The sequence below is a fragment of the Leptosomus discolor genome, chromosome Z (genome assembly GCF_034619465.1).
Source record: "Leptosomus discolor isolate bLepDis1 chromosome Z, bLepDis1.hap2, whole genome shotgun sequence".
Classification (NCBI taxonomy): domain Eukaryota; kingdom Metazoa; phylum Chordata; class Aves; order Leptosomiformes; family Leptosomidae; genus Leptosomus; species Leptosomus discolor.
The window spans coordinates 93,571,944-93,587,951 of record NC_141419.1 but is presented as its reverse complement, the minus strand read 5'-3'; the positions used below and the strand labels follow the sequence as shown (position 1 = coordinate 93,587,951).

General features: G+C 47.2%; 1 protein-coding gene across 1 annotated transcript; it reads left to right on the top strand.

Annotated features, from left to right (window-relative positions):
• Positions 1-14,899, top strand: NARS1 (asparaginyl-tRNA synthetase 1). The gene is made up of 15 exons (XM_086479716.1): positions 1-50; positions 953-1,035; positions 1,247-1,312; positions 1,423-1,515; positions 1,943-2,032; positions 3,229-3,307; positions 4,325-4,395; positions 4,705-4,791; positions 7,808-8,029; positions 8,404-8,603; positions 9,052-9,187; positions 10,181-10,294; positions 11,844-11,975; positions 12,682-12,813; positions 13,414-14,899. Exons 1-15 carry the CDS (start codon positions 8-10, stop codon positions 13,543-13,545), a joined length of 1,680 nt encoding a protein of 559 aa, XP_086335842.1. The 5' UTR covers positions 1-7; the 3' UTR covers positions 13,546-14,899.
• Positions 14,900-16,008: the final 1,109 nt, after the last annotated feature.

Here is a 16,008-nt window from a genome sequence, read left to right as displayed (position 1 = left end):
TGCGGCCATGGCGGGAGAGGTGCTGGGGAGGACGGCGGCGCTCGTCCTGGGTGAGGCCCGGCGGCCTCGGCGGCGCCGCTTCCCGGCCGTGCCCCGGCGCGGCGGCGCTTCCCGGTGCGGTTCGGCTCGTCTGGGCCGGCCCCGGCCCGCGCCCCTCTTCGCGGGGAGAAGACGGCGGCAGCGGCGGGCGGCAGCTGGTCCCGGCGGCGGCCGGAGGGGAGCGTGCTCGTCCCGGGGGCTCCGGCCGTGGGGTGGAAGGGAGGAAGCCGCGGGCAGGGCTGGAGGCGGGCCGCGGCCGGGCTCGGCGCGGGGCGGGGCGGGGTGGCGGTGCCTTGCGGTCAGGGAGGGCTCCCTCCGCTCGGGTCCCCGCGAGCGGAGACCAGGCGGAGCCGCGGGAGTGACGGGGCGGCGGTGTGAGCGGGCCGTCGGGACCGGGAGGGCCTGGGCAGGGCTCGGGGCGGCGCTCGGGGGCCCCGAGGCACAGGGAAAGCGTGCTCGGCCTCGCCCTGGCCCGGCCCGGCTCGGCTCGACGTGGGCCGTGAGCGAGCCGAGCGTCGGGCAGAGCTCTCTGACCTGTGTCCGCTCGCTGTCGCCCCGCTGGCCCAGGAGAGGTTGTGTCTGTGAGAGGCGGCTTCCCTTCGGCCCCGATAAAGCTTTTCTGTAACAGGCCGCGTCCTTTTCGGTGCTTGACGCGCAGGCAGCGACTCGAGCGTTCGGTGCCGCCGGAGTCCTGCGGGCTTTAGGGTAGCACGTTGCTGCGTCCTTTGGTTCTTGGGACGGAAAACTTGAAAGTAACTCTTATCCCGTCTGACCTAGAGGTTGTTCTTGAAGGTTTATCGCCGCTGATAACGTTGAAGATTACACGTCCCTGTGCATGTCCAGTTTCTTCCCGACCATTTCCATAGCTGATTTTTTTTTTTTAGTGGTTGCCTGTGTTTTTCCTGTGTTACAGAAGAGCTATATGTTTCTGAGCGAGAGGGCAGTGACTCCACTGGTGATGGGACACAAAAGAAACCATTCAAGACAGTTTTAAAGGTAACTGTGGAAAACCCCTGCTGTTTGTTCTGAAGAGCGTGAGCTGCGCTTTAGGTCCGGTGGTTGGCCTGGCATTTCTAAACCTAAATTTTGTACCTGGTTTTGCAATTCTGGCCAGTGGGATCAGAGGTAGGATGTCTGCTCGATCTCTCTAAGGCTGACTTTGTTCACTTGCAGTGCCATTGATTCTGAGATTTTCTCCACCTTTTAGGCTTTGATGACAGCAGGAAAGGAACCGTTTCCTACTATCTATGTGGATTCGCAAAAGGAAAACGAGGTGCTGTGGTGTTAGAAATTTCTTCCTAGTAGAAATTACTTTAGTGCTCTCTCTGTGAAGTGACTCCAACGTAACGTTTTATCTTCTGCTCTCTCCTTGGGTTGCTTTAGAGATGGGCCATCATTTCGAAGTCACAGATGAAAAATGTGAAAAAACTGTGGCACAGGGAACAAATGAAGAATGAAGCTAAGGAGAAGAAGGAGGTGGGTTGCAGATGGTGCCAGCTTGGGGGAAGCACACCACTTTCTTTGCCAAAAACAGAGAACAGCGTTGTTGTCATTCCCGCCCCTCCAAAAAAGCTTCAGTTGGTTCTTCACCCATGTCATTGTTTTACACGTACATTTACAACTTGCCTTTGCTTAGATTAGGATGAGCAAATGGCAGAAACTGGCTGAGTTTTGAATATTTGCCATCTATCGCCTTTAGACTCTCTGGAAAAAAAGAAATGCATCTGTGCGTTGTTTCCTGTCCTGGTCTTGCATTGGGGCAAGTTTGGGCCCCAGCAGTAACATCAGGGCTTTTTATGATCTCGCTGTTTGTAAGTGTAGGTTATAGTCTCCAGTAACTGTGAAGAGCAGGAATCTTGCAAAGCCTGGTTACAGCTGTTTAACACATTGGCTTTTAAACCAGGCAGAAGATCTCTTGAGAAGGGAGAAGAACCTGGAGGAAGCCAAGAAGGTTGTTATCAGGAATGATCCTAGTCTCCCAGAGGCAAAATGTGTGAGTAAGATCCATTGCACTTGCTCCGTGGCCTGTATGACAGCATCTTGTCTGCTCGAGGGTCGAGTCTGTCTCTGCTTCCCGGCTCTGGCAGCTGTTGAAGGCCCCTGTCTTGTTACTGCCTGTAAATGTAACTTCGTTTTGCTGATTATCTGTGTTCTCTAGTGTAGAGACTTTGTTCTTTCTCATGCACTTGATGGATTTCTGACCCTTCTTAGTCCATGCATTAGACTTCTCTGTGTTCGCTGACTGGTAGAGACCACGTTTCTGTTTGAAAAGGTTCATTAGTTTTGCTTTGTGTGATTCCTGGAGCAGTGGAGAGTGAAGAAACAGTGCTGGTTAGAGGGTGTAATTTATGTTACTGAGATGTGGAATGCGTCTCTCACTCAGCTGTTTGTGGAGTCCTGCTGGGCTTGGTGATCTGGTGCCGTCCTTAGCTCAGCCAGCCGGTGCTGTACGTGCCACTCCGTGACCTTGCGTGGGAGGGGTTTGCCCGAACATGCGCAGCAGCTGGTTTGGATGGGGCCCTGCCCCTGTGGCTGCGCTTTGGGAAAGGGGCAGCTGGCCCCAGCTGTGCTGGAATCGGTCTCCTCTGGAGGGGTGCGCTGTGGCAGGCTGTGACTGCCCCAGGCCTCACCTGTTTTGAAGGTGCCTGCTGGGTTGGTTGTGCTGACTGCAGCAGCGGCGGTACCTCTGCCACGGGTCCAGATGTACCTGCGTCAGATCCAGGTCCTCTGCTGCGTGACTGCTCGCTGGACTCACCTGCTCAGTGTCTTCAGAGAAGGATCCAGAGTGCCAGAAAACGCGCCTGAGGCATGCTTCCCAGTTCTTTGGTGCTGTACGGCCCCTCAGGTTTCTAGTAGTACCTGAGCACTCTGGTCCTACGGTGAGAGCTGTTAGGTGCTTTCACTTCTCCTTTCAGTCAAGTGCAGAGTGAGCTCCTTTAAAAGCTGCTACAGGTCTTAATTTCTACGTGGCAAAGCAAGCCTGACCGATAGAAGGGACTCAGTGTAAGTCTGGAAGTGCTGTCCCAGTGTGCTGCCTGTCAGCTGTGCTTGTACCCGGGGTGGAACTTGGCTTCAGGCGCTGCTGGGAGGAGCCGTTCTGGGGTGGGAGGTGTCCTGTGCGCTTGTGTTTGAAGTAATTGTGTGGAAAACAATTTCTCTATTTGATTGCTTTTATTCGCTGCTTTACAGGTAAAGATCAATGCTCTGGAGCCTTACAGAGGCCAGAGAGTGAAGATTTTTGGCTGGATTCACAGATTACGGAGGCAAGGTAAACCACAAGCGTTTAGAAGTTACTGAACCTCTGCAGAGAGATGGAACAAATCCAGTAGCTTTCAAAATCTGGGCACTTAGAAGGAATCAGGCAGCACCTATTCTGAAATTTTTAAGCCATCGGTTCGGTGTCCTCTTTGGTTTATCAGAGTGGTCACTACAACACTGAAAACTCAGCATGATGTGTGAGCATATAGACATTTCTTAGATGAAATCTTCTGGGGTTTTCAGTTTGGGGGCCAGTCCTGCAGAATTCTTCAAAAGACTTGTTCTGTGTGTTCAACTAATCCTGCAAACTGAGGAGCTAACTAACATTTGCTCAAAGTGAAATCAGCAAACTGGAATTTTAAAGTTATATAAAGTAGCATAACTTCTTTTAAAATAAATACGTTTAGCAAGTAATACTTGCTGTCAAAAAGGTGGGTATTCTCACTAGCAAGGTGGCTTCGGTGGGGGCGTGGAAGTGCACAGCAGAGGTGGTTCTGTGACCCCACAGGTATTTGTTCAAGTTCTCACTGGCAGACTTGAGGAAGAGGTGGTGGATCTGGATATCGTGAGCAGTTTCTAGCCATTTATTTCTATAATTATGTGATTTTGTGGTGAGGTGGGTGGCCAGAGTGACGTCGCTTTATCCGCGTTAGGGGTGCCGTGGGCCTGTGCACGCAGCATGTCTGCAGCCAGACATGTAGTCCCTCAGGAGCAGGGGGGTGGCTGAGGCCGTGGCGGTGCAGTCCCAGCCCTGCCGAGGCTGGAGCAGGCGCTGCTCTTCGTGTCTCTTGAAACTTGCTTCAGCTTGTGACACGAAAGGCAGCTCTGCGAAAGGCTGCAGCCGCTGTGCTGATGCTTCGGTGCTTACCTGGAGCGTCTTTGCTTTCTGAGATGGAGGAATGTGATCACCGTCCTCCTGTAGTGGTCTGCGTGTCCGTGATCAGCAAGTCTTGGGAGGGGTCTGTGCGGATGGATTGGTGAAGAAAGCTGAGGCTCTCCGGGTTTTTTTTCTTCTGTTTTTCACTAGGAAAAAATCTGATGTTCATTGTTTTGAGAGATGGCACAGGATTTCTTCAGTGTGTCCTTTCGGATGAACTGGTAAGTTGCGATGATTTCATTCTGCTCTGTCATTACATCAGGGAAGCGTTCGTACCTCATTACATCAGGGAAGTGTTCGTACCTCATTACATCATACCTCATCCGGTTTTATACTGGAAGTTCTCCTAAACCTGCTGAGTAAGTCCTGTTATTGTTAAACTGTATCTCCTGCAACTAGAGTTTTTTGGTCAGTGAGAACTATTTAGAAGTGACTATGAGTTAATCTTGTCTGTGACTAATAGACATCATAGGAAGACTAAAAATAGGAAATTAACTCAACGATGCCTTTGTCTCTCTTTGTCTCTGTAGTGTCAGTGTTACAATGGGCTGATTCTCTCCACGGAGAGCAGTGTTGCGGTGTATGGTACGCTGAACCTCGTTCCTGAAGGCAAGCAGGTACAGGAGCTGGTGTGTTCGGGTTCTCCTCCTCTTTAACAGCTTGTCTTTTTCCTGATGGAAGGAGAAGAGAGGTGGAAATAATTATTAGATTATTTCAGTGGGAATTTGATTTAGAAAAAAGAACAAACCTCCCAAAGCTGCTGCTGTCACCCACAGTTCAGTGGGTGACGGGTGAACTGTGTGACTGTTCTGCTTTTCCCTGAAGCAGCTTTCCACTAGTAGGTCCCACAGATATTTCCTAGGATATAACAGTGGAAAATTACGTTAAATAAATGACATGGCTTTATTTTCCCTAACGAGATTCAGTCCGTTTTTATTTTGTGAGGCTAAGGATTTGGGATTAGCTCTCCTCTTTCACGGAGGCTGGTTTGTAGGCTCTTCGCCGTGTTGTATTTGTCCTCCAGCACTTGGCAGGTGTATGAACTAGGCAGTTTACTGCAACTTGTTCCGTAAGGCTTCCTTTGCAATGGTGGTCTCAGATTAATGGCTGGGCAGTTGTGATTTTGGGTCTCAGAATATGATGCTGCACGAGCCTCGTGCCTTTCGCATTCCAGTCTAGATCTGCACACTGTTACTGTTTGGGAAATTGTTTGAACCTGGAGTTGGGGCTGAAGCCGTGTTAAGCAGCTATGCATGAAGGGCGGCCCATAAAAAGGATTCAGACTGAAGGCAGGAGAGAAGCTTTTAGGAACCGTTATCTGTGACAGCAACTGGATGCCCTCCTCAGGACATGCAGGTCTATATCAGGATATTTTATTGAAAATTGTTGTAAGACTTCTGGCTTAGTTATGAAGAGGTGATTGAAAGACAAACGTAAGCTGTGTCTGTGTTGCAAACCTTAACGTGTGGTGCAGAAGCAGCAAGCAAGCACAGGCCACGTTTGTTCTATTTAAATCTTAAGTAGTTCCTTCTAAGACATGAGCTCCTGATAGCTGTTTATAGTGGTGTCCTCCTTTTGTGAAGGAGAAAGCAAAGCAGTAAGGTTGAGATTTAGGAGATAGATGTATGTTTAATCTTGCTAGTAAGTAAGCTTGCCGCTTCCTTTAGATAGATGTTGGGAGTTGTCATCAGCTCTTGCAGTGAGACTTGTTCTTTGTGTGGATTGGCAATCTGTTTTTTCTTGTCTGGTCTCTTGAGTAAGTGTACCAACTCTGAGAAGATGTCAGGGAGAAGAAACATGTCTGGAGGGAAAAAAATCACATTTTGGAGTGTTATATTGCTTCAAACAGTGTTTCAAAGATGTATTAGACAATATTTGTGCAAAGTAGTCCCTCACTCTGGCTGCCGGTAGTGTGTCAAATAAGGTCAAAGTGTTAACCTTTTGTGGGGCTCTGTAGGTAATTCAGTTTTCTTGTAAGCCGTGTACTGTTGGCCATTACTGACGTGTTCTGCAAATTAAATTTGGGTAGGTTTAATTGTTCTAGTTGCCCCTGCCACTCGGGTCCTATCCCCAGGAGATTGGCTAAGGTTCGAGAGCCAAGCTCAGTTAAATGTGAGTGCACTCCCTGCTGTGTGTGCCCATCAGAAGTTAGCAAGGTTTCCGTTCCTTCGGGGCTTACGCTGCTGGGACTTCTGCAAATAAATGCAGCCCAACGGGGATCACTTTTTTAAACAACTTTATGCAGTTTGTTAATCATCAGAAAGTCGTGGTATGTTACTGCTCATAACGTTTCGGACATTGCAAACACTTGATGTTTTCATGTCTCGTCACAACAATACAATGCTTTTAGTGAACAAACCCACCGGACTTGTAAAAAACTGTTGATTAGACTTGGAAAATCTGCATTTATACCCTGAAAATACCAGGAATGGAAAAAAATTCCATTTCAGGGGACAGAAGCCTACTGTGACCCACACGGGGGAGCTGGTGAGGCGAGGAATGGAGAGGTCTGCTCTGTAGCCCGGGCAGGCTGGGCCCTGGCGCGGAGAGCGCTGCCTGCCCGGTGGCAGCAGACAGGACAGGGGAGGCTGTTGCTGTTGTCACGTTGCGGTGGATGCTGCCCAGGCCAGAAGGATGGCTCCGGTGTCGGGCAGACAAACTCAGAAGTACCCGCAGTGAGCTAGTTCTTCCTCTGTCGTCATCTAAGCGAGGTCTTTCAACTTTTTTTAAGTTTGCGGTCCAGTGGGAGAATGTGGCTGAAATAATGCAAAGAACAGAATCCCTCGAATGTCGTACCGCAGTCGTGGGTCTGCGTTTTCGTCTGATAGGTGGGAGGGCTCTTCACTCCGTGTGTGTATGGTGTTCTTAAGGCATGTGGTAAGGTTCTTTGTGCCAGTGTGTTGTGCTGTAGCACCGTGCAAACTGCTGTGAAGAAAATTAACTCTGGCCCAGCCAAAACTAGTACACAGTGCAAGTCACCACAGAATGGTTTTGGGTGGGAGGAACCTCTGAAGGTCATCTGGTCCACCCTCTTCTTGAAGAAGGTCTAATGTGAGGTCAGGCTGCCAAAGGTCTTGTCCAAATGTGTTTCTGAACGTCTCCAAGAATGGAGACTGCAGTCTGCCTTGGTCTTTGCTTGGCCATTTCACCACCCTGTGAAGAATTTTATTCTCTGTAGCCAATTGAAATCTCCCATGCTGCGACTTCAGACATGTGTCCTTTTGCTGGACACGTCCAACGACAGTGTGGCTCCATCTTCTCTGTAGCTGCCCATTAAGTAGTTGAAGGTAGTAAGTAGTTTCCTCCTGCTTAGCTTTCTGTTCTTCCAGCTGAATGAGCGCAACTGTCTGTGGTATATTATATATAACCTGGATGCATCTGGAAGCCTCCAATTATCTGCATGTAGCGCTCAATCGCATTCATGGTGAGTCTGAGAGACTCACGGTGCGTTACAAACAGCACTTCCACGTGTGGTATGGCCGAGTTACAAAGCGGTCACTTTGAGAATACTGCAATTAGGATTTTAGCGTCTTTTGTTTAAACTGGATTAACATCTCTGCCGCGATGCCAGATGGTGACATCCGAGGGGCAGAAGTGGACTTGTGAAATGTTTGTTTCTCTTCAAATTGACAGGCACCAGGAGGCCACGAGCTGAACTGTGATTATTGGGAGCTTATTGGTCTGGCCCCAGCAGGAGGGGCTGACAATCTGCTCAATGAGGATTCGGAGGTTGATGTGCAACTTAACAACAGGCATATGATGATTCGAGGCGAGAATATGTCCAAAATCTTCAAGGTGCGCTCCATGGTGGTACAGGCCTTCAGGGATCATTTCTTTGCCAGTGGATATTACGAAGTAAGTATGTTTTCCCTTGTCAGCAAGTGACTAGTGTCCTGGCTTCAAGGCTGTCTTTTTCCTGGAACAACTGTGTAAACTTTCTAATTGACCTGAAATGGGCAAAAGAAAAGCTGTTTCTTAGGGAACTATTATTTGATCGCTTTGATAAACATAGATCTCGAAGGTGTGCAGGTGTTACAGCGGGACTCGCAGGCAGCCTGCACGCCTCGTTTTTACGTGCTGCGGGGTGTCAGGCTGAAGTACTGTACGTGTGCATACACAAGCTTTGTAGCTGGTGTTTTGGAAGAGTGTGGCTTACATCACTCTCTTAAGTGTGGTCATCCTTGTCCTTAGTTCTTGACTCGAGTAATGACAGCCCTGTTCTCTCACAGGTCACACCGCCAACTTTAGTCCAGACGCAGGTGGAAGGAGGCTCAACCCTGTTCAAACTGGATTATTTTGGCGAAGAGGCATACTTAACACAGTCGTCCCAGCTCTATCTGGAGACCTGCATTCCAGCGTTGGGAGATGTTTTCTGTATTGCCCAGTCATACAGGGCTGAGCAATCCAGGACCCGCAGACACTTGGCAGAGTACGGAGCCAGTATACTTCTTTGCTGTTCGTGTACAAGTGGGTTTATAAGGCAGGGGAGTAGCAGGCCGTTGGATGACATGGTGTACAGTGAGTTCACAGGATAATCCAGTGCGGAAGGACTGAGCAGAAGTATACTTGGGGGTAATACCTTGCCTTGGTGGATGTCCAGCTGGTCATAATGCAGTGACATTTAGTGAAGGCAGATCTGGGCAAAACAGAGCCGATACATTTTTAGGAAGTTTTGTCTTTTTAGAAAATACAGTTCATATTGTTGTTGTCCATATTTTTATGGCTTCATTTCCTTTACAGTGTAGAAGTGAGAGAAATGAAAAAGAGGACAAAAGTGTGTGGTTTGGGGTTGTGGGTTTTTTTAATTAGAATTTTTTTCACAGCTAAAGCTTTTCTGCTTGTGTGTGGTTTTGTGATGGCGTGACTTTGTGTTTCAGATACACTCACATCGAAGCCGAATGTCCTTTTATAAGTTTTGAGGAGATGTTGGACCGTCTGGAGAACTTGGTTTGTGATGTAGTAGACAGAGTCTTGAAATCACCTGCATCAAGCTTGCTGTATGACCTAAACCCGGTAGGCAGCAATGTGGAACAGTCGTGAATAGCCAAGAAAATGTGATCTTTAGCCTTTCCTGATCTGCATGTTCATTTGGGGAAGGCAGGACATGGCAGCAAGCTCTGCTAGCTTACTGTTATTAATAACAAGAATAGTAAATAACATCAAAAGAATGGAAGTGCTGCAAGGCTGGTGATGACTCTTCCAGAAGCAGGGGCTGGGGGAAGAAGTTCCCTGTTGGCAAGTTCCAGGAGCCAGCAGTGTGCCGGGGTTTATTGCAGTGCGTGCTGTACCAGTGGAATAAAGCCTCTATCCCAGACCTCGTAATATTGATCGGCTGGTACTTGCAGATTGAGCACCAGGGAGCAAAGAAACAACTGGTGTTTTACTTTCTACCCTGGAACGCGGAGCTCTAAAGCTGTTTTCGTTTGTTAGAGACGCTTTGTCTTCTGTTGCCTTTGCAAAGAAGATTTGCAAAGGCTTTGAGAGACTGCTGACTATCTCCATAGCTAGGTTTTCTCTCAGAGTGCACATGAACTTGGTCATCCCTCTTACTTTGACCTGTTTTCCTGATAAATGCTGGGAAGTTGAGTTTTAAACTTGGGCTGAGACAGGGTTCAGGAGGTAGGAAGCGGCAGAAGCACAACCCACCTCACCAAGGCGGGTTCTGAAGCCGTTCTGTGCGCAAGGGAGCAAAAATAGAATGTTCTGTTGTGGCCTTGCCCATGGAACCTCTGCGAATGGCTCTGTTTGAAACACTTCTGTGTGCGACGGACATGTACAGAATCAGGACCCGTTCTGTGAGCCTTGCTGGGCTTGGAAGATGGTTGTGTTTGGTTCCAGCTTTTCAGCACTGAGCTTGATTTGTTCATTAAGTAGCTTGTTGATGTATGAACTGGAAAGAGTGGAGTGAATGCTTCAAGTCTGGAAGTGGACTTGCTGATCAGCTAGAAAGCATTCTTCTTTAAAAATGGTACTCCTGCAGCTGTCCTTGTCTGCTCTCGTTTACAGGGCTTCAAGCCGCCTAAGCGTCCTTTCCGGCGAATGAACTATACTGAAGCCATTGAGTGGTTAAAGGAACATGATGTGAAAAAGGAAGATGGCACATATTACGAGTTTGGGGAAGTAAGTCTTTCTGTCTCTAGGAATTAAACCAAACAAAACCCCACCACCCTGCGCTCGGGGTGTAGAAGTGCCTTGAAGAGCAGTGTGTTTGGGCCGTGGTGCTATGGGGTTGCTGTGGCTGTGCACGTCTGTTGGGCTGTGTTTGGAATGATGGTGATAAGGAGTGAAATTCTAGTCCCATGGCAGTGAAAGGGAGTTTTGCTGTAAACTTCAGCGAGGCCTGGACTTTTGTGTGCACTGTGCTGGGAGGTGCAGTGATGTGCTGGGGACTGTGGTGTTGGATTGGGTTTTCACAGAAGGTCCTCAAACATTGGAATCAGAATCTGTGCTGTTGTCTGTCCATCTGGTCCCTGTCTTGCTCTTCTCCAACATGTAAGACAAAGTTACTTGAAGAAGCTCGAGAGGACTTCACAGTGTAGCCATAGTCATCAAAGGATTTAAGAGAACTGAGATTTTTTTAGGAGATCATATAATTGTTTAACTTGAGTCTACGCAGCATATTGCAAGAGAACCTTGGCAGCTCAAGATCAGATGTGTTGGGTGTTTTGCTGTTACTGTTTTTCCCATCTGTATCAACGATGATAGAGGTGAGGGGTGAGAAGGGCCTTCAAACCATGCTGAACTTGAGGTTCCCAAGGGAAATAAGGGTTCTTACCTCCTCCCCGCCGTTGCGGGCTGACCTCGCTGTCCAAAGGCCGACGTTCCTTGCGCTTTCCTGGCTGCGGGTGCTGTAGTTGGCTGTTTCTGCCCCCCGCAGCGCTCGGCGCTGTAGTGTAGCGTTCAGTTGGAACAAGCAGTGGGTGGTGTTAAAGAAAAATCCGATCTTATGACTTCAACTCAGAATCGAAGGAAAGCATGATACCGTTGGCTGAATAAAAGTCAAAGTTAAACGTTTTAGGGATAGACAGAGTTTTCTGACTAAACAAAGTCTGTTTGTTTAACAAGCCACGGTCGCATCATCGCTGACGTTCCCTGTCTGTCAGTGTAACTGTGGTGTCATCCTTCACTTCTCCCCAGTTTTTAAACAGTAAAGCTGCGGCATTGATCAAAATGAGATTTCTGCTAGGTGTTTCACCGTTTGTCAGATTTCAGTCAGAAAACTTGCATAAAAACCCGATCACCTCATCTATATAACTCGGATCAGTTGAGGTTTTTAAAAACTAGCCCATATACATAACAAGGAAACACTTAAACTTCTTAGTCTTTAGGTTTGTGGAAAACTGTATTGGGGAGGGAGGAGATGAGGCTCTTCAGTGTTAACTGGGTGTTTGGCAAGTCTACATTTCAGGTTGGGTTTTCCTCAGTTTTCAGTCTGAAACGTTGGGAAGACTTGGTTTGATTGAACAGTGTTTTTCTTTTCCCCTGACATGTATGTTTTTATATAGAAATGTATTTTCTTCTAAGATAAGTTTGTATGTAGGTACATTAGGGTGAATGTGTGGATATGTGTGGTCTGAAACTGTCTATGTTGCCTGCGTGATACATGTGGGACTCAAGGTATTGGAGTGGTTTTTGTTTTAAATATTAACAGAGCCTTCTTTAACCTTAGGATATTCCTGAAGCCCCGGAGAGATTGATGACAGACACCATTAATGAGCCAATCTTGTTGTGCCGATTTCCTGCAGAGATAAAGTCTTTCTACATGCAGCGCTGTCACGACGATTCCCGGCTGACTGAGTCTGTGAGTCGGTATTTACGGGGCGTTGCAGGCTCCTGCGTAGCGTGGGAAGTGTCGGTGTGAGTGAGGCCAAAATGAGTCAGTGCTTCGGGGGGGAAAACCTTGGAGAATTCTTACCAGGTTTTGGGCTGGGTGTCTCTTGGCATGGCTGGTTGATCCTGTAGAAGTGAACGAAGCAGCTCTGGAGTGGTAACGAAATGCAGGTAGATCATAGCGAGTGTGTTCTCCGTGACCTCAGGTCAGTGCTGGGCTAAGGACAGTGCTGCTGTCGCTTCTTGGAGGTGTGTTGTCTGAACACGAGCTGTCTGGCAGCTGGGAAGAGTGGTGGTTGTTAGGAATGCTGCTGGGTTTGTGGGTTTGTGGTGTGGGTTTGGGGTTGTTTTTGTTGATGTTTTTGTTTGGTTTTGTTTTGGGTGGTTGTGTTTTTGTTTGGGGGGGTTTTTGGGGGTTTGTTTGTTTGTTTGCTTTTTGGGTTTTTTTTACTGTTCAGTGTTGCCAAGAGTATTGGAGATTAAGTCAGAGAACCTAGTCAGTTCGTTTATCCCTTCTATAAATTGGGTCTGGAAGGAACTGCCCTCCTTCCTGTCACGGAGAGTTAAAATTACATGTAACCGTGTTACGGAAATACAGCTTTAAGTTTGGGCTATTTTCCTCCTGCTCCTGCAGCCAGCTTAATTGCAATAGTTTGATCTTTCGTTGTGTGTTGTAGGTTGATGTGTTGATGCCGAATGTTGGTGAAATTGTTGGAGGCTCTATGCGTATCTGGGACAGTGAGGAGCTACTCGAAGGCTATAAGAGAGAGGGCATCGATCCCACACCGTACTACTGGTACACCGATCAGGTTTGTAAAACAGACCAGACATGCTGCTTGCCAGATGTGATACTTGATTTTTTTTTTTTGACTGCTCTTAAGATGATGCAGCCTAAATTGGAACCATATTTGTGGTGGCCCAGAGCAGACAATCACTTAACCACTGGCAAAATGCAAGGGCTGACAGTTTCTGTTCTGTTAAAGTGGATGCTGTTGATTGCTGCAGTTGTGTGCTGCTGCTGCCCTTACCAGGTCACCGTCACTAGGCTGGTCCGTGCGGGTCTCTTCCTCTGGTAATGTCTTCTGCAATGTTGGTTGTCAGATGAGGAGAGGTTGGTCTTCGCGGAATTGAATGGCTAAGCTCTAGTAAGCGTAAAGGGAGGAGAAAAGGAGGCAGTTGAAAAAGAATCATTAAGACTTTCTCTTGCACCTTCCTTTTTCCCCTTCTAGTCCTTAAGCTGCCCCAGGACGGCACAAACAGCTTGCCTGAAAAGAGTATAGTCCATTTTCCTCATCGTTCAGAAAATAATCTTGGAAGGGTTTGGATGTTTTTTCTGGTGGTATTACTGCAATTATAATATAAATAACAAGCAAACGTTTATAATCTACTCTCCGATTTTAATTTCACAGAGAAAATACGGTACGTGCCCTCATGGTGGATATGGTTTGGGACTGGAACGGTTCCTAACCTGGATTCTGAACAGACACCACATCCGAGATGTCTGCCTCTACCCGCGCTTTGTCCAGCGCTGCAAACCTTAGCCGTCCGGGTGAGAAACTCCGAGAAAACTGAGCAGCTGATGCTTGGAAAAGAACAATACACTCTGCTATACTATGGCCTGTCTGAGAACAAGACTTAGTGCAACCTGTTGCTAATACAAATACTAATTTAGGGTGTGAAAATGAAAATAAACAAAGCCTTTTTTAAAGGAAAATGGTACTAATTAACTGGAAGAAGCCTTAGAAAAAATTGTTAGGTGCATTTATGCTCTCAAGTCAACATAGAACAAAGATCCTGATAAGCTGTCATTTAAAAAACAAGACACTATTCTGCTTTTACTTTCTGTGATTTAAAAGAAAATATGCTGGGCATTTGATTATTTTTTTTAATTTGCTTTAATCTGTTTTCTCTTGTGGTTTCTTGTTGGAGAAATCAGGAGTTCGAGCTCTTTAAATTTCCAAATATGGACCTCAAAGAATGGTATGAAGAGACATCATCTAAAGAGCTCAACAAAGTATAAAAATGGAAATGATAATTTAAGTGCTGCGCTGTTTTAGCTCCTGCTGTGTTTAGTGGAAGTTCTGTTAGTTCATTCACTCGCAAGGTATGTAGTATTGAGCACAAAATTCCGCTGCAGGAGACCCGGATGATTTATTTTTTTATTATTTTTTTCCTGATTATTTATTGGTTAGAAGTGATGAGGCTGGTGGTGAGGGAGGCTTTGCTACTCTCTCCCGATACCTGTGGATGAAGCACTGTGGTGGGTCCACGCATGCCCAACCTGTGCTGAATTGCAGTTGGAGGGGACATGTTGTCAGAGCGCTGTCGTTAGCTCGTGAACACTGGGATGTTTGTGGTGCCTTCCAAATCAAGATTCCGCCCTCTGTTTCAAACCAGAAGTGACTGATTTACGACCCAAAGGAACTGGTAACTTTGCAGTACAGTTGGATTTCAGCATTGTGTGCTGACTGAGTTGCTGTCCTCTCTGGGTGAACTGGGGTTCACGCAGTGCTTTCCCGCGTACGAAGCATGTTTTCATAGTAGAGCAGTTCCGTGTTGCCTAGCTGGCTCCGTGTTCTCTTGTGCTGCTGCATCCAAGCAGATTCTCTGGCTGTAACCGAGTTATCAAATAGGATTAATTAAATAGTTAATGTGTTGAGTCATCTGTATGCTTCTTAGTCATAAATAAAGCAATTCCTTTTACTAGAGAGAAAAAAAAAGGGGTAGGTGCGTCATTTGCTACCTGCACTGAGGCTTGGTCTGGATTTGCCGTTCATAGACTTGTTGAGCTGTGCAATGTCCATATTTTTGTAAGAAATGACTGGTTTTCTTCATCTTGCATGTTACATACGTAAACCGGTCTAAATCGGCAACCAATAAATTATGGCAACAGGAGCTGGTGTGCAAGACTTGTTCTTGACCGGTAATGTCTGTTCCTTTCCTGTCACCTCACTGTTAGAGCTGTCGGTCCTGGCAGTGTCCGTGTGGGCAAAAGCACAGGAAAAGAGAGTTTTCAAGTGCAGTCAAGACATGTTCCAAACAATGGAACCACCTTTTTCCTCTTTAAAGTAGGTCCCTATTAATTAACCTAAAGGCACGAATTCTTATAATTTGGATAGACCACCTCAGCTACCCTGCTAAAACATCCTAGAGAGAATAAATGAGAGGAAATGTTTTTGTGGCACATTTTTTGTTGTTAGTGTTTGAGGAGGGGGGCGTTGGGCGGGGGAGGGGAGTCAAAAGGCTTCTGTAGTTCAGAATATGTAGGAATTTATGAGTGTGTCTGAAGACTTCTTTTCCTTCAGAAGATTTCCTTCAAGTGCCTGAAGTGATGGGAAGGGAGGAGAAGGGTTGGGAAAGGATGCTACTAGAAAAACATCACTAGTTGGCAGCCAGTTTTGTGTCCTTAAAACTGGCAGGGCTGAGCTGCTTTGTAAAGGTTAAAAGGCTCCGTATCAGGGGAGCTGCTAGAGGAAGGTCTGAGGACTTAAGAGGTGCTCATGGAAGAGGCAGATCAGATAAGGAGCTTAAAAGGTGACTGAGATGAAAGATGCTGTGGAGTTGAACGGAGACTGCTGTGCCGTTCCATAATCTGCTTGCGGAGCAGCGGTGGTGCTGGGCGAGCCACCTGCATGAGAAGGATCCCTGAAGTAAGCGAGCGCCTGTGCGAATCCATCGCCAGAGTAATGAGGAGTAGTTCCTCGGGCAGCTGCTGAAACCTGGCCGGCAGGAATGTGGCGCTGTTGAAATGCTGCTCCAAAACAAACCTTGGCTACGTTAAATAGCATCCTTGTAGCTCCTGATTTACCATCGAGGCTCAGTTCAGGGTTTTGATCGTTAAGAAAAAAAATTACTTTTGGAGATTGAAAAGTGATAAATGTACCGTGGTTTTATTTCTGTGTCCTGTCAGTTGTGGTTTTGCACGGTGTCTTATTTCTTTTTTTTATTGCATTCTCACAAAATTTGCTGCGTTTGATTATGTCTGCAGTGATTTAAAACTGATG